This window comes from Bos grunniens, chromosome 19 (assembly GCF_055505025.1).
Source record: "Bos grunniens cultivar Pamir isolate PY7600 chromosome 19, Bosgru_T2T1.0, whole genome shotgun sequence".
Classification (NCBI taxonomy): Eukaryota; Metazoa; Chordata; class Mammalia; order Artiodactyla; family Bovidae; genus Bos; species Bos grunniens.
Genome location: NC_141183.1, coordinates 18,756,370 through 18,779,698, shown reverse-complemented (window position 1 = coordinate 18,779,698; position 23,329 = coordinate 18,756,370). Strand labels below are relative to the sequence as shown.

The 23,329-nt window shown below is 49.6% G+C and overlaps 1 protein-coding gene and 1 long non-coding RNA gene across 5 annotated transcripts; one reads left to right on the top strand and one right to left on the bottom strand.

The window, feature by feature from the left end:
• Window positions 1-727: 727 nt before the first annotated feature.
• On the bottom strand, window positions 728-22,559 carry KIF18B (kinesin family member 18B). 2 transcript variants are annotated; one of them, XM_086357287.1, is made up of 16 exons: window positions 22,383-22,559; window positions 12,179-12,505; window positions 11,477-11,634; window positions 11,055-11,159; window positions 10,739-10,849; window positions 10,461-10,658; window positions 9,817-9,993; window positions 9,132-9,206; window positions 8,905-9,005; window positions 8,091-8,277; window positions 7,606-7,733; window positions 4,188-4,393; window positions 3,428-3,953; window positions 2,409-2,498; window positions 1,790-1,893; window positions 728-1,553 (listed from the first exon to the last, which is right to left on the bottom strand). In XM_086357287.1, the coding sequence occupies exons 2-16, from the start codon at window positions 12,495-12,497 to the stop codon at window positions 1,447-1,449; spliced, it is 2,592 nt and encodes an 863-aa protein (XP_086213413.1). In that variant the 5' UTR covers window positions 12,498-12,505; window positions 22,383-22,559; the 3' UTR covers window positions 728-1,446. The 2 variants fall into 2 exon arrangements, with proteins under 2 accessions (XP_086213413.1, XP_086213414.1); XM_086357288.1 differs by lacking the exons at window positions 7,606-7,733; window positions 8,091-8,277 and having other exon boundaries at window positions 22,383-22,531.
• Window positions 6,611-21,118, top strand: LOC147351450 (uncharacterized). 3 transcript variants are annotated; one of them, XR_015147529.1, is made up of 4 exons: window positions 6,611-7,628; window positions 15,936-16,027; window positions 16,159-16,237; window positions 19,410-21,118. It is a non-coding gene; the product is annotated as an uncharacterized LOC147351450 (long non-coding RNA). The 3 variants fall into 3 exon arrangements; XR_015147528.1 differs by lacking the exon at window positions 19,410-21,118 and adding an exon at window positions 18,241-18,637 and having other exon boundaries at window positions 7,460-7,628; XR_015147530.1 differs by lacking the exon at window positions 6,611-7,628 and adding an exon at window positions 14,507-14,628.
• Window positions 22,560-23,329: the final 770 nt, after the last annotated feature.

Sequence of the window (23,329 nt, the reverse complement as noted above, 5' to 3'; positions counted from 1 at the left end):
AAATTAGCGGCATTATTTACACACTACTCACAAAGTGCTAAATGCCTTTAACATGTTTGTTTTCAGAAGCAATTTAAACACAAGATTCCTGTAATTTTGTTTACGCTATTCATTCATGCAGTCAGCCACGTCTTCCTGGGGAGACAGAGGTAAACTTGGGTTGAACTGTCGCAATCCGAATGAGTGGAGAGGAGAGCCACGGATGACACGGGGAGTGGACTTTTGGAGCTAGAGGGAGGAGGACTGTGGTGGGTTCAAGCAGGTGGGGGCTCAGCCTGGAGTCTTACCAAGACCTGGGGACCACTGAAATGCTCTCCCTGATGGTGGAGCTCTGGGCAACCCACACCCAGGCTGTAGGAGGATAGAATGAGCCTTTAAGTACGATCACACCTTCACTCGCCAAGAGAGACCTTTAGTAGCAGGTGGTGCTGCAGAATAAGGGGCAGGTCCCACCCAGAAGGGTGCAAAAGGAGGCACAATGGGGATGTTTTTATACCCAGATGCTTCTAAAAAAAAAAAAAAAAGATTGTTTCGGGACTTCTCGGGCAGTTCAGTGGTTAAGACTCTGCACTGCCACTGCAGTGGGGCAAGGGTTCGATCCCTGATCGGGGCACTAAGATCCCACATCTCCCTAGGCCGCACAGCCAAAAAAATAAAGTTTGTTGAGGCCTTAAAGAGTCAGAAGAGGTTGCTATTCTATCTAGGTATACAGAGAAAAACACACACCAAGGATGGAGATGGTTTATTGATCATTATAATAAAAAATATATATATCCACCTATATATATGTGGGTGTATATATGCAGAAATAAAGGATGAGAGGATATAAACCCAAGTATCAATAGCTCTTACATCGAGGTGGTAGCATTAAGGTTTACACTTCTTATACTGAGTGTGTATTCTGTTTACAATAGGGTAAGAATGATCAACTCTTTTCATTTGGAAATCAAGGCACCATTATCATCGTTAGGACTGCTGCAAGGGGCTGGGCTCTTGCTTCAGGCTTGGGGGATGGGGCTGAAGAGGCCTTTCTCTAAAAGCCAGGAAGAGCCAAGCTGGGACTCTCCCCCATCTGCTCCTCTTCCCATGCTCACCCCTCCTCCACTGCACAGAGCCCTGTGTTAGATGGGGGGTGGGAGGTGGGGGAAAGAGGGTAGGACACAAAGCCCCCCATAGCTAGCTTCCTGCCTGGACGGCATTATAAACGAGGGGGAATGATGGCAGCACCCTTTCAAATAGCAACACGTTAACACTCACAAATGAATATATACATGCTGAGAAGCTGAGTGTAACAAGAGATTAATAAAGAGGGTGAGTAGCAGAATGAACGGCTGGGGGAGGACTGTTAATAAAGGAAGAGGGTGTTGGCGTTAATTGCTCTGAGCCAGGAAGGCAGGTCAGGGCTCCTGATGCAGGCGGCTCCAGGGACCAAGAGGGGCCAGGCGGTCAGGACACCTTGATGGAGCAGCTCCCAGCTGACAGCGCCCCCTTAACCCCCATCAGTTCCTCCTGGTTCTTCTGGTTTCCAGGGTAGTGGGGACTGGAGGGGGGCTCTGCAGGCCAGTTGGATGAGGGGAGGTCGGGAGGAAAGAGAAAATGAGGCTACCTCCCACCATTCCCTCCCCCCACCCCAAAACCCATGTCTCCCCTCCTACCAGCGTCCCTGAGGTGCTTAGAAGGACCCTAGGCCCTCCTCTCACCCGGGTCTCGGCCCACCCTGTCCCCTCCATACTTCTTGTCTCCATCTGCCACTGTGGCCCAGACCATCCTGCTCCCAAATGCCAGTCACCTGGGATTGCCAGGGGCCCAGCTGGCCTCTTCAAGGTGGTGCTGGGAAGGCGGGCGATGCGGCTGCGGCCTCGGGCAACTCCCAGTGAGCGGGAGATGGAGGAACTGTAGTCGGGGGAGGGGGGAAGGAAGGAAGCAAGGAAGGAGGGTGGGAAGGTCACAGCCAAGTCTGTGGACTACGGAGGGGTGGGGGGATGGGTGGTGGTGGTGAGAGCTAGACACCGAGCCTTGAGAGGAGGGGGAGACTGGGCATCAAAAGGAAGGGGAGATGAGTGGGGTTTGGAAGGGAAGTAGAGGTGAGGGGTGGGCAGTCCACTGCCTGGGTTATCCAGCGAGCATGTCTCCCTCATGGAGAGGGGTCCCGCAGCCTTTACCAAAGGAGGGAGACACCCACCTCTAGTATAATCCCATAATAGCAGGAACCCGGGACCCTCAGTCAGACCATCAGTCGTTGGCCCTGCTCACAAGACCCCCACACTACTGGCTCCAAGGGGTACACACACACACACACACACACACACACACACACACACGTGCAGGGCCTGTAGTTTGCCTGGGCATCTGCTGCCCTGGTAAAAGCTCTTTCTCTGCCTCCACCCCACACATCCCCTCAACCTCACCTCACAGCGCGCCTCTTCTTGCGGGCTGAGGTCCCGGAGAAGGAAGATGCTGGCTTGGGGCCCTTCATGGTGAACAGGGGCATGGGGGCGCTGGGGAGGGAGGGAGACAAAGGAATCAGAAGGGAACCAGAAATGGGTGCTGGTCACTCCCCCCTCCGGCGCCCAGGCTGGTGGGGCTGGGAGGGTGGACGGGATGACCTCTGAGGTTCCCTTCTCCTAGGAGGCGGATTCCTCTCCCTGCCCCACTCGGCCTCGGCTGACAGCTGAGTGACAGCCCTGTTCTGGGAGAACATCCAGGTGTCAGTTTGTGGCGTGTCCAGGGAACTGGAGTTCAGACAGTTTCACCCTTCCACCTGCCTGGCTCTGAGCTTGTTACCGAGAGGAGGGTTTGGGCTGTGGGAGGGATAGGGGGTAGTGGGCAGCCTGCCACCCTTGGCCTCCTGAGTCCAGGTTAGTCTGCAGCCTGTTCGAGTCCAGGTTAGTCTGCAGCATGTTTGTGGTCCTGAGCTGGCTACTGCTCCCCCGCCCTTCCATGTGGGCAGAGGGCAAGGGGGAAAGCAGCTTTCCACCCGAAAACGCCGAATAAAGTTTTCTCAGGATTCCCCTCCCTTCCCAGTTCCAGATGCTGGGCTGGATCTGGGGTGGAAGCGGTGGAAACAGGTATTTCTCAGAGGAACACAGAACTCAGGCCAGGCCTGAGTGATGCAGTGGGGTGGGCACCCCGGGTTAGTTCCTACTCCCTGCTGGCAGGGGGCTTCTGTGAGCTACTGTGAGCATGTCACAAACCAGCACAGAGCTGGTAGCTCTGAAGTATAGACAGACAAGGCAGAACCCCCAAGAGAAGCCATGCCTCGACAGAAACTCATCCTCTGCTCCCCTGGGCCAGGATGCTGGTCAGATCAAAGGGAGAGAGTCATAGAGTCAACTCCAAGAGCAGACTGTCTCCTCTTCCCTTTGATAGCACCTCTGGCGCTTGCTGACCCCTTATCCCCTGTTGGGAGGCTGGAAGGGAGACTCACCTGGGGATGAAGGGCTGATCCAGCCTGTTCAGCTCCTGGGGCACACTGTCCCAGCCAATGCATTCGTGGAAGCCCAGTTTTGCAAGGGGCTCCTCGGAGAGGTCAAAGGTGGCATTGAGGTCCCGAGAGGGCAGGGGCAGAGGAGTGGAGCAGTTCTGCAGAGCGGAAGGGCCCAGGGGCACCCGGCTTTTGATGACAGTAGCTGGGCAGAAGCGAGGGGATGGGCAGGGAGAGGGGGCCCTCTTCCCCGTGGGGGTGCTGGGCCCACATGGAAGCCGAGCCTCAGGCAGGGTCCCCCTCCTCAGGCAGGGCAGGAGGGACTGGCGCTGGCGCTTGGTCCCCAGTTTTGGGGCCGGGGGGCTGTCTGGCTCCGAGGGGCTCGGTCTCCTCCTCTTCTTCTCTATGGCCTCCCGAGATGCCTGGGGTGGAGTGCAGTCTGGCCCAGGTGGGACCCCCAGAGTGTGTGTGAGGCCACTCAGTTGCCTTGCCATGGTCCGAGTTACAGGGCCCGAGTATCCTGCAGATTCTGGGCAGAGAGGAGGAGGGTGCGGAGAGGGATCAGGGGTTGAAGGAAGAAGAGTTTCTAGAATCTGGGGAGACAGGAGACAGGCAGGAGCACCTGACTCCTCAGGTCTGCGTGACTCCTGGGCCTCTCTGTGCAGATGCCCATGATCCCAGGGGTCCAGCCTCCCATCAAACCATGCATCTGGGGCTGTGGCCACCCCTTGGCAGAAGGAAGCAGAGCAGGGCTGAGACTTACTTGACTCTGAACGCAGCTCTTGAGCCAGAGGTGCCTTCCTGGCTGGGCCAGGCTCCCCAGAAGCCTCCCCTCCAGGCCCAGCGTTTTCCTCTCGCACCAGCTGCTGCAGAGTCTCAAATTCTGTGACCATGTCGGGGGTCAGGAGGTTGGCTGCTTGGAGCAGGGAATACTGGCGCTGGGCCAGGCACAGCACCCTCAGGGCCAACCTGGAAGAGAGGCACGGGGGTCCCCGCCCTGCCTCAGCTCTCTCGGCCACGAGCAGCACACAAGCACTGGACAGCTCCTGCCTTGACGGGACCGCCTGGCCAGCCTCATCACCCTCCCAGTTGTGCTGAAGACCAAGGCTGGCGGAGATGACCGTGGGTAATGGTGGGAGGCTTCACCCACTAAAAATGTCCCCTGACAAAGACGGTACTCGGGAAGTGGGGAAAGGGGACTGGGTGGCCTCGGAACGTCTGAGTTTCCTCTCAGCTCTGCCACCTATGAGTGCTGTGATCTTGAGTAAGTCCATTTCCCAGGGGCCATGAGAGGTCGCAGGGAAGAGGCCGGCTCAAGCCAGACCAACAGCTCAAATTCCAGCTCCAACACTTCCCAGCTGTGTGACCCTGGATCACCTCGCACCCTCAGTGTCCACATCCCTAAAATGCAGATAACACAGGCAGCTACCTCATAGGATTGCTGGGAAGATGAAATGGGTTATTTTTAAAATTTTTGGCCATGCCTGGTAGCTTGTGGGATCCTAGTTCCCTGACTAGGAATTGAACCCCGGACCCTCAGCAGTGAAAATTTAGAGTCCTAACCATTGGACTCCATCGAAGTCCCCAAATGGGTTATTTTAGATATAAAGTGTTTAATGAGTACTTGGTACATACTCAGCACTGTAAGGTTAGCTAATTATTATATTCTAATAATAATAATCATGCCATCTACCTCATTAGGATAAGAGGAGATTAAATAAGACAGGCCATTTGATCTTTGGTTCTGAGGAGACCCTCAAAAATGCATTCAGCCTGCACTTTGTATTTAACAATTGGGATCCTGAAAGAGTGTGTGTGTATTAACATGTACTTTGCATGCACTGAGGGGCCATTTAAAGGAAATTACGAGGATAATGTGATTATTGGTGTTATAAATTTAGATTCTAATAAAGCAAATTTTCTTTCTGTGAGGCACACCTATGATAAAAGAATAAACACAATTATCTCAGTGGGGATTATTCATGGCCAATCATTTATCCCTGGGTAGCACTACCTGCCTGGGCATCTCTGAGCTCTGCCCTCAGTGTGTGCACAGGGAGCCCAAACTCATTTTATAAAGCAGCCTCCAGGCCCCTTTGAAAGAAGGCAGGATATAAATTAAAAAGGACACTGCAGAAACTCATTCTATATCTGCCTGAGCCACAAATTATACAAAAATAAGACAACTGAGAAAAGTGGGCATCTAGGGACAAATGCTCTGACTTGGCTGTCAGATGACCCAGGTCTGACTCCGTCCCTCTCGTCCTGTAGCCCCGGCAAATGGGGAGTTGGTCTATATCACGAGTTTTCAATTTAGTTTCAAGAAACCCATCAGAGGACATTTTTAATGGAACAGCTCTGCTTTATCTGTTCTACATATTAGACCTCAGGATAAGATTTCATTTGAAGACAGGGCTTTGCTGCTAAAAAAAATTCTGAAAAACCACTGAACTGGAAAATCTAAAATCTACTCAGTGTCCCAGTAGTCTAAGATTCTAAATTCTAAAGTCAAAGTGAAATTATTTTCGATTATCTGGTTGTTAGGGTATTCCCAAGTATCAGGGGCTGCGGATCTAGAATGTTCCACAACCCCTGATACTTTGGGTCTTCCATCACTTTTATTAGTATCTGTTATTAGCTCTGTTTCCCTAGTGGCTCAGTGGTAAAGAACCTGCCTCCTAATGTAGGAGACACAGGTTTAATCCTTGGGTCGGGAAGATCTCCTGGAGAAGGAAATGGTAATCCACTCCAGTATTCCTGCCTGGGAAATCCCATGGACAGAAGAGCTTGGTGGGCTATAGTCCATGGGGGAGCAAAAGAGTCAGACACAACTTAGCAACTAAACAACATTATTAGCTCTGGACCGTGATGCCCAAATCGTAGCCAAAGTTGAAGCCACTTTTCAGAAACCACAAAATCAGAGGCAAAGCAGAAATGAGAACCCTGGTGTCCCCCGTCTTCGCAACGGGGGACTCCAGGCCAAGAGACCCTGAGTCATCAGTGGCAGCCTGTGGTTGTTCCATGGGGGCCCGGGGGCATCCCGCCAGTACATTCCTGCCACTCCTGGGCCCTGGGGAGTCGGCAGCAGGAGGCAGATAATAAGCCACTGATTATTCAGGCTGCAGCATTTTTGCTGAGTCGGGAACAGACACTCCTCAACAAGAAATAAAATTAAACAGGCCCTTCTGTCCGGAAGCTTTAAATACACTGCCTAGCGTGAGGCGTGCTGTGGAGGGAGGTGTCGGGTTGGCAGCAGCAAAGCTAAGTGGCAGAGAATTTATGTTCTGGGGGCCAAGGAAGAAAATACTAGCAGCACCTCTCTATTAAGCACGGAAAGAATGGTCCAAAAGCCATTTCTCTCTGGGTTTGTATTTACTTCTGAGGAGAAATAGCCTCAATCTGTCGATGAGACAGACGACGAACACCTGACTCAGGAAGGCCGTCCCATCCTCAGCGGCCGCCCAACTTCTCTTGGCTGAGCACGGGCAGCTTGGCCCTTAGACTGGAAAGCATAGCTCCAGCCCCAGGCAGCCCTGCCCTACCTTGGCATTCGCCAGCTGTCTGGATGGAATTTGGTGTTTTGCTTCCCTCTTGTCAAACTGCCAGCTACAGAGTAATAAAGAGGCTGCTATGTAAACAGAGTAGGCGATAATAGCAAATTGTTGACGGCAGGTATGGGACAACTGGATGACAAAAGACTTGCCTCTTGGACTTCCCTGGTGTGGTGGTTAAGAATCTGTCTGCCAATGCAGGGGACACGGGGTTTGATCCCTAATCTAGGAAGATCCCACATGCCTTGGAGTAACTAAGCCCGTGCACCGCAAATACTGAGCCTGCTCTCTACAGCCCATGAGCCACAACAAGAGAAGCCTCTGCAATGAAGAATATTCACTGCTTGCCGCAACTGGAGAAAGCCCATGTGCAGCAATGAAGACCCAGCGCAGCCAAAAAAATAAAGACCTGCCTCTTTAACTAAAACACAAACAGAGCTTCTATGATATGCTTGGCACCAGTACTCCTTCCAGGGAGAATTCCATGGTCAGAGGAGCCTGGCAGGCTACAGTCTGTGTGGTTGCAAAGAGTCAGAAACGGCTGAGCGACTTTCACTTTTCTCCTTCCAGGGGGCCTGGAACCCATCACCTCCCGCCTTGGACTCTGGAGAGGAGCAAGAAGATACCTACTGCTTAGAACGGTCCCTGTCCAGGTTTGGTGGTGGGAGGTGGTCCACGACTGGCTTGGGCTGCACGGTCAGGTCAGGGGACCCGGGCGATGGGTGTCTGAGGTTCTGTTCTGGCACCTGGGTTGGAATCTAGACAGGAAGAGTGTCACAGGTAGAGAGCCCAGGGCAGCCTCCCTCGTTTTACCTGCACAGCTCCTGAAACCCACCCATCCTCCACGAGTGCGAATGACAGCTCCTCGAATGATTTGGTCCTAGTAGGGTCCTTCTCTCTCCCAGTTTAGGTCCTCCCTTCTTCCTCCCTTTCTGGTAACACACAGGCTCCCTGCTTTCAGACACACCGGATCTGACTAGTTCTTCCTGCACAGAATCTGAAAGTCTCCCAATGACTGAGATATAAGCCATCCAAGCAGAGAAGCCAGGACTGAAGGGACCCACGAGTTGGGGGAGGGGATTTTCTTCCAATATCCCACCAGCTCCAAGCCCTACCTCCTTGGCCGGGCCTTCATCCTTGTCCTCTGGGGGCTGCTCCCTATTTGAGGAGTTCCCGTCCACGACCTTCTCCCCTGGGGCCTCTGACCCCAGGCTCTCCTCTTGAAGGACTGCTGACCCTGGCTGGAGCTCTGGGGTGCGGGGCTGGCTGGGGAGATGGGACGGTGAGGGGCAGCTGGGGAGGCTAAGGAGGAAAGGAGAGGTTTGCGAGGTGTGAAGCAGGGGCAAGTGGGAAAAGCAGGGAGGGGCAGGATCTCTGTGGCTTCAGATGGTACAGAGTCTGTAAGGGGTTGGATGCTCAGGTAACAGGTAGGTAGTAGCTGGGGGTGAAGAAGGAGTCAAGGATTTTCTGGTAACGTGTGGGCACGTTAAGTCACTTCAGGCATGTCTAACTCTTTGCGACCCCGGGGACTGTAGCCCGCCAGTTTCCTCTGTCCATGGGATTCTCCAGGCAGGAATACTGGAGTCGGTTGCCATGCCCTCCTCTAGGAGATCGTCCCAACCCAGGGATCGAACCTGCTTCTCTTACATCTCCTGCATTGGCAGGCAGGTTCTCTACCAGTAGTGCAACCTGGGAAGCCCAGAAAACAATGACACCCACCCCCTGAACGCACCTTCCTGTGAATAGCTGATGCTGCTTATATGGACTGGGGTGTGATTTACTCCTCCAGCACAGAACATTCTAGGTGACAATCAGAATGCTGGGCACTGAATGAGAATCCCTAACCCCATGTGCCAGAACAGAATCGAGGAGTCCTAGCCCTCCACAGGCTGGGGAAAGGACGGGGCAGGACAGGGTGACAGAACTCACGGTTGATGCGGAGTGCCTGGCTTGGGGGACCGTGGAGCGTCGTGAGGTGGGGCCTGGGCTGCTGCCTCATACACCCGGAGCTTCTCCCTCAGGGCGGCCACCTGGAACAAAGCGGCCCATCCCCTCAGAGCCCCCGCTGAGCGCAGGGTGGTGGCAGAGCGACCTCCCCCATGAGTTGCCCCCCGAGTGCCCTGCCCCCTGGTCAAGTTCCCCAGGCGGCTCCTCACCTCAGCCTGGAGCTGCTGGCAGATGGTGGCGTACTGGCTGATGTGACAGTCCAGGCTGATCACGTTGCTCTTCAGCTGAGGTGGGGACACAGGGGAGAGATCTGTTTGTTTATTCAAAGCAGCTTTTGGCAACTACTTCCAATGGCCAGACACTGCTAGGCACCTCACTCACACCCCGGCTGCTCACCCTCAGGACTGAGGAAACGGGGAGGCCAGAGGCTCACCTAACACAGCAGGAGGAGAGCTTGCGTTTGACCCCGAGACCCCGGGCTCCCTGACCCATACGCTCTCCCCAGCCCAGGGGCTTTGCAGCAGTGGATCCGGGAGCCCCAGGGCTCCCTGTGGGAGGCAGGGGAAACCAGGCAACTCTGCTTCTATCTGCACTATATGTTGTTTTACCAAAATAAGGGCCTGCTGCTAAAAACAAATCTGACAAAGATCACTGGCTGACACTCGGCCACTCCGTTCTGTTGCTTTCCGCTTGAGATAATTTAGCCTCAACCATCCCAGCGCTGTGGTATTTGAAGGATGAAGACTGGGTCACCTCTCCTCTGGGCCTTGTGGGAATGCTCGCTCCAGGTACTGGAGGAAGCCGGTGGGTCCTGTCCCCTCCTCTTCCCAGTCTGGGGGCTCCCCCGACACCACTACACCCCCACCCCAGGCTGGCGTCCTGGCTGGCACGCACCGAGAGTTTGATCTCCTTGGCCCGGTCGGCATACTTGAGGGTGTTGTAGGTGTCCTCGTAGGTCAGGCTGGAGGGGCTGATGGCAGCGATCATCACCGTTCGGCAGTTGCCCCCAATGCAGTCCTTGAGGAGGCGGGTCAGCTTGCTGTCCCGGTATGGCACGTGAGACTTTCGGCCCTGGGGACAGTGGGTGGGCGTGGAATGAGTGTCTAGACTAGACAGACCCAGGCCGGGACTCGGTAGCTTTGGGGTTTTGGGGGATATTTATATTTGTATCTATATATATATTTAAAAATTTATTTATTTGGCTGCACTGGGTCTTGGTAGTGGCATGCGGGATTTAGTTTCCTGACCAGGGATAGAACCCAGGTCCCCTGCATTGGGAGCATGGAGTCTTAGCCACTAAACTTCCAGGGAAGTCCCTGTTTTTGCTTTTGTTTTTTTTTGTTTTTTCTGACTAAGCTGCTGGGCTTGCAAGATCTTAGTTCTCCAACTAGGGATTGAACCTGGTCCACTACAATGAAAGCACCGAGTTCTAACCACTGGACCACTAGGGAATTTTGACCCAGGGCTGGAGGGAGGGACCCTTGTCCTTGGCAGTGGGTTGTTGCCCTGGGGAGGAGCCTGACTCCGTGCGGCTTTACCTTTGCGTCCGCCAGGGCGTTGAGGACGTTGATGAGGGCCAGCAGTGAGCGGTTGATGTTGGCTCCCTCCCGTAGCCGCTCCCCCTTGGCGTGGGTGCTGGACGCCCGCTCTGAGCCTGCCAGGTCGATGAGGCTCATCTTGGCCACGCGAAGGGCCTGAGTCAGACCTGGGATCCGGTCCTGCTGCTTCACGAAGATCTGGGGGCAGAAGGCCGGGGTGAGGGGATGCTGGCCACCAGGAGTCCAGACTCAGGTCCTGGCCTGTGGCCCCTGCTCACCTGGAAGATGGCATGGGAGCGGGAGGACGTAGCGTTGGCATCAGTGGGGTGCTGCGTGCGGTTACGGTTCCCCCGGGTCAGCATGCCCAGCAGCTGCTCAGCTGAGGTTGGCTGCAGAGGAGACACGAAGGGAGGGGGCTATGGTCTCTCCAACCAGGACTTTTCCCTAGCAGAAGGGCCACTCTTCAGAACCAATGTCACCCCCGTGCTATCACCACTGCCACCCCGACAGGATCCAGGACATCCCCAAACTGCCTGGTGAGGGGATCCCAGAGGACCAGTGGGGCTGCCCGTCCCACCTAAGCCCAAGTCTTACCTGGTGGAAGGAAAGTCCTTGTACCACCACCCCTTTGTCGGGGTCCTCACGGATGGCAAGGGGCCCCTTGGGCTCCAGGAGGTCGTGGATCTGCTCATTGTACACCTGAAGAGAAAGGAATCAGGGAGGGGTCTGGTGGAGAGGCTGGTCAGGAAGTCTCTCCCCTGGGGGGCTGGGGGATTCCCAGGCCAGAGAAAATGACAAGACATGCTTGGTGAATGACCCTTGCGAGATGACGTAACGTGACGACTAGGGTCAGTTCACACGCAGTCTCTCTTGGAGCTGTGTCCGCCCTCTGGGCCCCCGTCCTCCCACTTCCTCCTACTCTCTGCCCCTCCTGCCTGCTCCACCCCACTCCCTCTTCAGGTGGTTGTGAGAATGAGGGAGGAGGCTGCCCCGTCCTGGGGTGCCAACAGCCGTACCTCCAGGTAGCTGATGAGCACCTCGAATCTCTTCTCCTCCCGGCAGGCCTCAAGTCTTCTGTACAGCTCCATGGTGGTCAGGTACATGATGCCAGGGTCCCTCTCTCTTCCCAGCATGGTGTGTGTCTTCCCGGCCCCGGTGGCCCCATAGGCAAACACTAGAGAGGACAGAGTAGGGAGGAGGGTGGTGACAGGGCTCCCCCAGGGCATTTTCATCCAGTCAGCCCCTCTCCTCCTCCAAACCCCTTTGCTTCCTTTCGCATGCATGGTTGCACTGCTCCCACCCACCCACAGCCCCCACGTTCCCAGCTGTCGAGTTCTCCATGTCCTTTCCTGGTCCCCCTGTAGGCCTGTGGACTTGAAGGCAGAGGGGTCTCCACCACGGGTGGAAGCTCGTCCCTTCCTCGGGGCACCTTCTGCAGCCTGGGTAGCTTCCTCTATGGAAAGCCCACAGTTCTTTCCCTCACTTCATGTAGCTCAGCTGATAAGCACACACTTGCAGGTGTGATTTTGCGACGTGTCTTCTCCCTGCTCTAGACTGTAAGCATCCAGAGGGCAGGAACCCTCTCTGTCTGACCTATTGTATCCCAGGGCCCAGCAGAGTGGCCCCCACACCAGAGAAGGCTGAGTGAGGGGCCCACAGAGAAGGCAGGGCCAGAGCCTTCCTCATCTGGTGCCCAGCGGAGGGGCAGGCGGGCTCACCTGAGCAGTTGTAGCCCTGGAGGAAGCTGTCCAGGATGCCGTGGGTGGTGTGCTGGAACACATCCTGCTGGGTGGCCGTCTCACCGAAGACCCGGTCAAAGACAAACGTCAGGTCTTTGCCCTTCTTCCTGGGGCCATCTTGGGCGCTGCCCCATTTCAGGCCAAGGAAGCCCCCATCGGGCTCCTCAGGGTCGAACACCAGCACACGCTCGTCTACCACCTGAACCACAGGCCGCCGCTGACTCTCCAGCTCCTTCGGAGTGGGGGGCCGCAGCCGCACCACAACCCGCAACATGCTGTCCTCCACCGCCATCACCATGGCAACACCTGGGCACAGAGGCGATGGAGATGAGGACCAATCTCACTCAGGCCTGACCGGGTATTCCTCAGTCTAGTATTCAGGGGCCTTCTCCCACCTCCTCTACAGCTCATCTCCGTTTTATACTTCGAGAGAATAAAATTATTGATGCCAGCACCAATTACTAACAAATATCTTTCTTCTTCCCTGGTAGCTCAGCTGGTAAAGAATCTGCCTACAATGCAGGAGACCCCAGTTTGATTTCTGGGTAGGAAAGATCCCCTGGAGAAGGGATAGGCTACCTACTCCAGTATTTCTGGGCTTCCCTGGTGGCTCAGATGGTAAAGAATCCGTTTGCAAAGTGGGAGATCTGGGTTCAATCCCTGGGTTGGGAAGATCCCCTGGAGAAGGGTGTAGTAACTCCAGTATTCTTGCCTGAAGAATTTCCATGGACAGAGGAGTCTGGAGGGCTGCAGTCTATGGTGTCACAAAGAGTCAGACATGACTGAGCGACTAAGAACAGCACAGCACATCTCTTTTTCTCTTGAAATACCACCTTTGCCATATCCAGGTGACTGTATAGGTGGGCTTTCTATTATGTTCCACCAATCTGTCTATTCCTATGCCAACACAATAGTTCCTTTTAAAAGGAACACCATTCCTTAAAAAAAATTTTTTTATTCATTTATTTGACCACAGTGGGTCTCGGTTGTGACATGGGGTCAAACCCAGCCACCCACAATAGGAACATGGAGTCTGAACCGCTGACCACCAGGGAAGTGCCCACAGTTGCTTCTTTTCTAGCAAGGCCACACCTAACCCTACCCCCAGCTTACTTTTTCATGATTTTCTTGGCTATTTTCAATCATTTTTTTCCTATTTGACTTTAAGAATTATCTTTATCAATTCCATCTCCATTTCAGAACCAATTCCCCCTCAAAAAGCCCAGCTGGGATTACAGTTGGAATTAATATTAATTAATTAATATTAAATAATCAGCATCTCCTGATATGATATTTATTTTATATTAGATGTTTTCATATAAGAACATGGCTATTACCTTTTGATTTGTTCAGGCATTTTTTGTAGATTCAGATATTTTCTTTTTTTTTAATGTCATTGTTCTTATTTAATATAATTCCCAAGTACTTTATGAACTTAATTGCTATTATGAATGGAATACCTTCCCCAATCTCCATTTCCAGGCGGTAAACACAAGTAGGGAAAAACATGATTGATTTTTACATATTTGCCTTTTACCTACAATCCTCAAACTCTCTTATTAATTCCAACTGTTTTTTATTAAAGCTTATTGAGTTTTCTGAGTACACAATTGTATATCAGAAAATAATTTTTTTTACCCTTTCTTCTCCATGATTATACTAAATATTTCATTTATTGTCTACTGCATTCCCTTGAGTTAAATGATAATGATGAAAATAGGCACCCCTGTCTTGTTTTTGATCTTAAAGGATCTTGATCTTTACTGCTTTATAGAGATATTAGTTTTCGACTTTTAGACAAATAGGTCATTATCATACTAGTAATTTCATCTGTTCTTACTTTTACTCAGAGTTGTTATCAGGAATATCTAGAACTTTATCTGATGCTCTTTCAGCATCTCCTGATATGATTATATGCTTTTTTTCTCCTTTATTTGGTTGGCGTGGTAAATTACTTGATATTATTCTTGGCATCAAATCAATCATGTACTCTTTTTTTAAATTTTTATTTATTTTTTTGGCTGCGCCTGGTCTTAGCTGCAGCATGCAGGATCTTCCATCTTCATTTTGGCATGTGGGATGTTTAGTTGCAGCACGCAGACTATTTAGTGGCATGTGGGCTCCAGCTCCCTGACCCGCGATTGAACCTGAGCCGCCTGCATTGGAACACAGAGTCTCAGCCACTGAACCACCAGGGAAGTACCCCAACTACGCATTCTTGAAGAAATATCCTATTCCGGCCATTCTGGAAATTTCCAGTTTTCAAATGGTCAAATATGTCAACCTCTTCTTTTGTTATTTTTATGTCATAGTTAAGAAGACAGTCCTTCCCCAAAGTAATAAACACTTTAAAAAAATATTTCTAATACTTTTCCTTTCTTACATTTAGGTCTTTATCCAGATGGAATTTATTTTTGTGTGTGCGAATGGTATGAGAATATTTCTAAATATCTTTTCTTTCCAAATGGCAAGCAATTATCTCAAGATCATTTATTAAACAGTGAATTCATTCTCCACTAATTTAAGTGCCACATTTAACATAACTAAATTCTCATGTAAACATGAATTTGTTTCTGGATTCTCCATTCTGTTTTCCTTTTCCAGTAACTCACTGTTGTAATTATTGTGGTTCTATACCACCTTACTGTTCTTTTTCTTGGACATTCTTGGGCAGCTTATCTTTATATGATTTTAGAGTCAGCTTATGAAGTTCTATGAAAAATCCTGCTAAGATTATTTTGAATTTCTAGATTAATACAAGAATTAGCATCTTTACAATATGAAGTCTTCCATAGAGGAATATTGTATCTCTTTTCATCATTTACAACTTTATAATCTTTAGTAAAATTTCATTATTTTCCTCACATAAATTTTGTAAATTTCTTGATAGACTTACAAATAGTTACTGTACAGTCTTTGCTATATTGGAAATAGGCTCTTTTAAAAATTACATTTTCTAATTCGTTTTGCCAGAACGTAGGAAAGCTACCGATTTCTGTATGCGGATCTCGTATATGCGGATCTTGTATCTGGCCACCTTGTTGAACTCCCTTATGAGTTCTATTAGATTGTCATTGATTCTCTTAGGTTTTTCAATTAAATGACGATAAGTCTGCAAATAATGACAGTTACTTTCTATTTTTAGCTCGTCTATATTTAGTTCCCCACCCTCCACTACCCATTAGGAATGGGTGCTAAATTCTATCGAATGCTTTTTTGGCACTTGCTAAGATGATCACACGGTGTTTCTCCTTTCTCTGTTCCTGTACAGGGTGACATGGATAGATTTCCTAATGTTGCCTGGTAGTCATTCCAAAAGCTTATTTATACATTCCCTCTTGAATTCCCCTCAGACCTTCCTGTGTGCTTTTTTCATTTCTCCTTCAAGCCAGCCTACCAAGGGTAAAGATGGAATTTCTGGAATGCAGGAATCACAGATATTCCTGGAAAAGTCCAGCTCAAGTCTAGGAATATATTAACAGGGATAAGAAAAGGTGGTGGGGGCAGGGGGGAGCTGTTCGAGGTTGAGGGGATAGGAATAGATGAATGCTTTCCTAGGAAAGAGTAGGTTCTGCCAACGGGTCACCATTACCAAGGTCATGCAGCAAAGAAACGTGGGATTTCACCTAATACTCCGGCCAACAACTCATGTTTTCCTTGGGGGATGAGGCAGAACCGAGTTGACTTCAAACGCTTGTCCTTCACCCCTAAACTTCCCAACTTCTTCCCCACACAGAACAGAGATGTCAACCAATGATTATCTTTCTGAGTTGAATTAATTCTATTCCTGTCTCAGCCATCAGGCCATCACAATAACAAACATAATAGGTAAGTGTCCACTCAGGAACTGTTCTAGACACCTTACACTTTTCATCTCCTTTCGACTCTGTTGTGACCCCACAAGATAGATACTATTATTATTATTTATCTGTTTTTTACTTTTGGGCCACACCTGGCAGCATGAGGCATCTTTGTTTCCAGACCAGGGGATTGAAACCTCACAGTGCAAGCAGGGAGTCTTAACTGCTGAACTGCCAGGTAAGTCCTAATAGATACCATTCTCAGTCATTTTTCAAGGACAAAATTGAGACAGAAAGGGTTAAACAACTTGCCCAAGATCCCAGTGGTAGTGAGTGATGAATCCTGGTTCCAACCCAGGCAGTCTGGCCATAGAGCCTGCTACACTGCCTCGTAATGACATTATATACTACGCTCTCATGCTTACATTGTTGTAATGGTCCCTTATGTTTGTATGATAATTATAATCCCTTTCACATAACTAGCATTATGCCTTCTGCAAACACTTTCAGATAAATGGACTGGACCTAATTTTCGACACTCAGAATGCCTGTTTCCTATCCTCGCATGTGAAGTTCCTCCACGGAACTTCACTTTTTTTCGGTTTCACCACACAGCTTGCAGGATCTTAGTACCCTGACCAGGGATCGAACCTGAGCCCTTGGCAGTGAAAGCACAGAGTCCTAACCACTGGACTGCCAGGCAATTCCTAGGAACCTCACTCCTGTGACCAGGCAAGTGAAGGCAGAGGGTGCCTGGTCCCACAGTCTGAGTCTATACTGGCTGCCTTAAGGCCAGTCCCAGCTCCCCGTGGAGAGGGTATTAGCTGAGGAGGAACCACAGAGCAGCGTCACATTCAAAGCAGGAAATTAAAAAGGGCACTGGCAGCAGAGTGCGCCTAACCTTTGCAGTTCTCTCCTCTCCGCCTCCTGAGGGCCAGCGAGGCAGGCTGTTTGCCTAATGAGATGTTTTCCTTCCTACGGAGGAGAAAGCGCTGGGGGCGTGGGGTAGGAGGTGGGGAGGGGGAGGGTGACACTGGCATGGCCCCAGTCAGGACACCTGGGTCCTGGTCTCTGCTTTGGCCTCTGACTGCTGGGGAGGTCTTTCCACCAGCCACACCTCATGGATGTCACATCAGCGTCTCCCTTTGAGAGCTGGAGAGAACAGCTACTGATCTGCGCCTGCCCCAGGGGGATGGGAGATTAATGAGAGAACGTTTGTCAAGTTTGCTTTGATCCTCAGTTGGAAAGAGCATTTCAGCCCAAAGTACAAGGGAGATGATTCTTTAATAAGATCTTCAGGGTTCTGAGCGAGCCACAGTCACGTCCTGTTTCTAACCCGGGGCAGCTCATTAAAACCCGGAGGCTAGTTTGCTGCCAAGCTGGGGATGGGAAGCCAAAATTCGGTTGTTTTCAGGGTAGCTTCCTCTGCCCACCATCATAGGGACGGATAGAACAAACAAACCCACGCTCCTCAGAAGCCCCTGAAGAAGAATGCTTGAGGACTTGAGGGGGTCTGCCTGCAGACACTGGGAGCTCAGAAGGCAGGTGCCTATCCTTGGGTGTTGTACTTTTTATAGCAGTTGTTGTGGCCCCCTTCATTGCTCCTTCACAACTCTAACACAGTGTTTCTTGTCCTTAAGCTCCGAGACATTAGGACCCTCTGCTGATACAGTCTGTGCACCCCGAGATAACTCGGAACCAAATCCAGAACACAGTAGACACTGTGTAATATTTGTCCTATGAACGAATAAAGGCCAGAAAAACCAGGCTGAAGCCAAAAGCCTAAAAATAATTACGATTATATAATAGCTAACATTTATTGAGTACTTACTATGTGTCAGGCACTATGCTAAGTGCTTTACAAGTGTTTCATTTAACTTTCACAACAATCTCATTCTGTAGTTATTGATACAATTGTTACATCCCTACTCTACAAAGCAAACTGAGGCTCAGGAAGGACATTGTCACATCAGTGGTAAGTGGCAAGGCCAGAACTTGACTTTGTCCTGTCATCAGAGGCACTGCTCTTCATCCAAGGCTGTTCTGCCCTCTACCTGAGCCTTTCCAAGTCCCACTTCCCCTCACCTTAGTGAAAAATGTCCAAAGATGCCTTTTTCTTTCTATGGGTGGTAGTGCAGAGATAGCACTGTGTTCTTTTGTTTTTTGAAAAAGACAAAACTGTAACTAAGGACAGTTTTGTTTATTCCTTTCTAATCATTTTTTATTCTTCTTGTCTTACAGGCTAGGACATTTATTTTTCTTATCTAGCCAGGACCTTGGGTACAATTTTGAAAGCCGCAATAGGGGCTTCCCTGGTGGCTCAGTGGTAAAGAATCCACCTGGCAAAGCAGGAGACACGGGTTCGATCCCTGGTCTGGGAAGATCTCACATGCTGCAGAGCAACTAAGCCCTCGTGCCACAACTATCGAGCCTGTGCTCTAGAGCCTGGGAGCCGCAACTATAGAATGCCATGTGCTGCAACTGCTGAAGCCCTTGAGCCCTAGAGACTGTGCTTTGCAACAAAACAAGCCACCGCACCACAACCAGCGGGTAGCCCTGGCTTGCCACGACTAGAGAAAAGCCTGCACAGCAAAGAAGACCCAGCACAGCCAAAAATAACTGAATAAATAAAATTATATAGACTGAAAGAAAAAGAAAGCAGCAATAGTGAGCAATCTTGTCTCTTTCCCGATTTTATAGGGAATGTTCCTATTATTTCACTTTTTTGTTGGTTTAAGGAGATTTGCCTCTATTTCTGAAGTGAAGTGAAGTGAAGACCTCTCAGTCGTGTCCAACTCTTTGTGACCCCATGGACTATACAGTCCATAGAATTCTCTAGGCCAGAATACTGGAGTGGGTAGCCATTCCCTTCTCCAGGGGCTCTTCCCAACACAGGGATCGAACCCAGGTCTCCTGCATTGCAGGCAGATTCTTTACGAGTTGAGCCACAAAGGAAACCCAAGAAAACTGGAGTAGGTAGCCTATCCCTTCTCTAGCGGATCTTCCCAACCCAGGAATTGAATCGGGGTCTCCTGCATTGCAGGTGGATTCTTTACCAGTTGAGCTATTAGGGAAGCCCGCCTCTATTTCCAGCTTACCATTAAAAAAAAAACATAAATGGTTATTGACTTATACTTTTGTGCCTAATGGAATATGTTTTTTTCCTTTAATCTGTAAATGTGTAAATTGTATGAATAGATCTTCTAGCATTAAACTATTCTCCCATTCCTTCGATAAATCCAATATGATCATAATGTAGTTTTTTTAGTACATTGTTGGCTTCTGATTACTAATATTTTATTTCAGATTTTTACAACTACATTTATAAAAGAGAATGACTTGAAATTTTCTTTGCCTCATTTTTGGTATAACAAAATAGACTGGAAATGTTTTCTTTTCTTTTTTTTCAGGGAGAGTTTTTACATGTTTGTTGCTGCTGCTAAGTCACTTCAGTTGTGTCCGACTCTGTGTGACCCCATAGACAGCAGCCCACCAGGCTCCGCCGTCCCTGGGATTCTCCAGGCAAGAACACTGGAGTGGGTTGCCATTTCCTTCTCCGATGCATGAAAGTGAAAAGTGAAAGTGAAGTCGCTCAGTCGTGTCCAACTCTTCGTGACCCCATGGACTGCAGCCTACCAGGCTCCTCTGTCCATGGGATTTTTCAGGCAAGAGTACTGGAGTGGGGTGCCATTGCCTTCTACATGTTTCAGTTCAGTTCAGTTCAGTCGCTCAGTTGTGTCCGACTCTTTTGCGACCCCATGAATTACAGCACGCCAGGCCTCCCTGTCCATCACCAACTCCCGGAGTTCACTCAAATTCACGTCCATCGAGTCGGTGATGCCATCCAGCCATCTCATCCTCTGTCGTCCCCTTCTGCTCCTGCCCCCAATCCCTCCCAGCATCAGAGTCTTTTCCAATAAGTCAACTCTTCGCATGAGGTGGCCAAAGTACTGGAGTTTCAGCTTTAGCATCATTCCTTCCAAAGAAATCCCAAGGCCGATCTCCTTCAGAATGGACTGGTTGGATCTCCTTGCAGTCCAAGAGACTCTCAAGAGTCTTCTCCAACACCACAGTTCAAAAGCATCAATTCTTCGGCACTCAGCTTTCTTCACAGTCCAGCTCTCACATCCATACATGACCACAGGAAAAACCATAGCCTTGACTAGACGGACCTTTGTTGGCAAAGTAATGTCTCTGCTTTTGAATATGCTGTCTAGGTTGGTCATAACTTTCCTGTTTAGATGCCTGTATATTTCTGGTGGAATTTGGTGGGTTTTATAAATGTGCTTGAAGGTAGGTGGCGCTAGTGGTAAAGAACCTGCCTGCCAGTGCAGGTTAGACGTAAACAGCCTGTTGGATCCCTGGGTGGGGAAGATCTCTTGGAGAAGGGAATGGCAATCCACTCCAGTATTCTTGCTTGAAGAATCCCATGGACAGAGGAGCCTGGCGAGCTACAGTTTATAGGGTTGCACAGAGTTGGACACGACTGAAGTGACTTAGCACCGCAGGGCATGGCACAGAAGGTAGTTTTTAAACTAATTAAATTTCTTCAGTAGTCCTAGGTTTGTTGAAAATTTTCATAGCTTCTTGAATCAGTTTTGGTGAGTTGTTTTTCTTAGAAATTTGCCCAAAAGCATTATCAAAAAGGGTTCCCACTGAAGTCTTTCTCTTTTAATCTTTGAGTAGCCAAAGTTATGTCCCTATTTTAATTCCTAAGGTCATTTTTTCATGTTTCTTTTCTTTAGTCTTAATATTACCAGAGGTCTGGCTTTTTTATTAGTCTTTTCAAAGATACAGTTCTGGGCTAAGTTAATCATCTCTATTATATAGTAAAATTCTATTTCATTAATTTTTGCCCTTAACTCATTTTATTTTCTACACTTTTATTCTGTTGTTCTGTTCTATCTTATTAAAATTGGATATTTGCCTCACTTTGAGCTTGAAAAAGAAAATATTCTAATGTAAGCATTTAAGACTATAAATTTACCTCTAAGTGTTCTTTAACTGCATCACCCAAGTTTTATAAATGGCATTATCACTGTTTAATGCTAATTATTTTTAATTACAATAATGATACCCTATTTGACTGAGTCATTAAAAAAATTTTTTTTAAATCCAAGTATGGGTTTATTCCTTTTTCTTTTGTATCTTAAGCTTAACTGCTTGTGGGAATAGAATATGGTTTGTACAGTACTCTGAAAACTCTTTAGATTCACTTTGTGGCCAGACAGAGACAATTTTTATAAAGACCTCTAAATATATGCTACTTGCATACTTTTTTCTTAAAAAAAAGGTAAAAAAAAAAATGGAGCTAGGCTGGATAATAAATATAAAGAGCAACAAATTGAGACACTTTAAAGTCTCTCTGAGGGTGGAAAAATTCAATCATGAAATAGGCAGAGAAGGACTGGATATGTTGGTAGTTGTTTGAAGCATGGAATTTGGTGACCAGAAAGGATAGTGATGAGACTGGAGAAAGCAGGGTAACACCCAGGAGAAGCTTATACAGAAAAATGTTGTGGATGTTCTCCTTGGAGCTAAGCTTAATTTCTCTGCTTCCTAACCTGTAAAATGTAAATATAAGTATCTATGCCATTGCGTTGTTTTGAGGATTAAATGGGTTAACTCATACCTGGTAAGTCAATAAATGTTAGCCAACATAATCAGAATTTATATGACCTACTGGCATTTCCCCCTGATACCACAAGATCCACAGTCTGAAGTTAAAACAAACAAACAAAAAAACCTATTTCCCATGACAGATCAAGCTTATGTTTTCCGTGTCACTTCAGTACATTAAAGAGTCAAAGCTAAGAGAAAGGGCATCCTAGAAACAACAGCAGAAGGCCTGGTGTTCTGTCATGCAGACGTTCTTTCATTCCTTCCTTTATTCAATCAAATATTTACTAGGTGCCCCAGTAACTAAGTTACGGCCCCTGGCACAGCTCTGCAAACAGCTCTGCATAGATGTACAGAGAGGGTCTTAGCTACTCGATACAGATGTGCAGAGTCCCAGGTCTCCACTCCCGGCGCGCGGAAGGACCCAATTCTTCCTTACGTGTGAGTAAGTAGACCTTTCCCAGGGCGGATGTACAAAGGGCTGGGCCGAGGTGCAGACGTGCGGGCCCCAGTCAAGGTCCCGTACAAATAAGTAGAGGGTCCAGATCTCCCTTGCAGGCATCTAAGGAAGCGACTTCTCCCCGCACCGCCCCACGCAGTGTTCGGAGACCACCACCCAGGACCTGATTGGTCTTCAGGCTGCACCTCTGTGTACTGCACAGAGGCCCGGCTCCGGCTTCCGCCGCCGCCAGCAGGTCGATCCGCGAGTCCAGACATGAGCGCAGGGGCCCGCGGAACCCGCTCAGCCGTGGGCCAGTGCTTACCCTTCGTCGGTTCTCCGTCGCTGGTGTCGCCGCTCGCTGCAGGGTCCTGCCGCAGCAGACCGGAAACCCGGACCACCAGAGATCGCCCCCTCCCCAAGTACCCTACCCGCGCCAACCTCCGGCCCGCGCCGCGTGTTCAAATTAGCCGGGTCGACTCTTCCGCGCTTCCCATTGGTCGCTGCCCGGGTCGCTGATTGGCTGTTTCCTAAGAAACAAAGTACAGCTCGGCAGTGGCGGGCGTTGCCCACAGTGCGCTTGCGCACTTTGCCTTCCTGCTTGCTGGAGGTTTGAGGGAGTGTGCCTGAGATCGGAAAGAGCGGCAGAAACCAGTATGGGGTAGAGGTACCCAGGGGGGCAGTTATGGCCTGTCTCACTTACCCTTGGGACTGAGTTCGTCATCAAAATGCAGCAGCCAGACATCAAACACGTTTTCAAACCTGCATTTTCTGCGGTCTCCGTCGGCATCCACTTATCCAAAAAGGGATTTTCAGTTGCTGTCCAGGGTTTCTTCTCTTCCGCGACCATCCAAAGAATGAACTTCAAGCCAGCGGAGGCAGAGAATGGCCCACTTGGCTTTATCAGTGTCAGGATTATCATGGACAGACTGTTGAGTATGAGTAGCACACTTTAGGGCACCTCTGGGCAGCACTGTCTCCATCCTCCACAGCGGCCAGCTACTTGGATTCTGGTGGGCCACACTCAGGCTGATCCCCAACCCCGGGGTTTGTGGAGGTCGAAGAGAGAGACTTGCCCTGGAGTCAGGAAGTCTGATTCCAATCCTAGTGACAGAATCATCAATTAGTGCTGAGACTGTGGAAGTCACTTCCGTTTCTCTGGCTGCTTCTTTCTCATCTATAAAATGGGACAAATATCCTGCCCTTCCGACTTATCAGAAGAGCATGGATGGAAAACCATCTTAAGCCTCATCATATATAAGGGGATAGCTA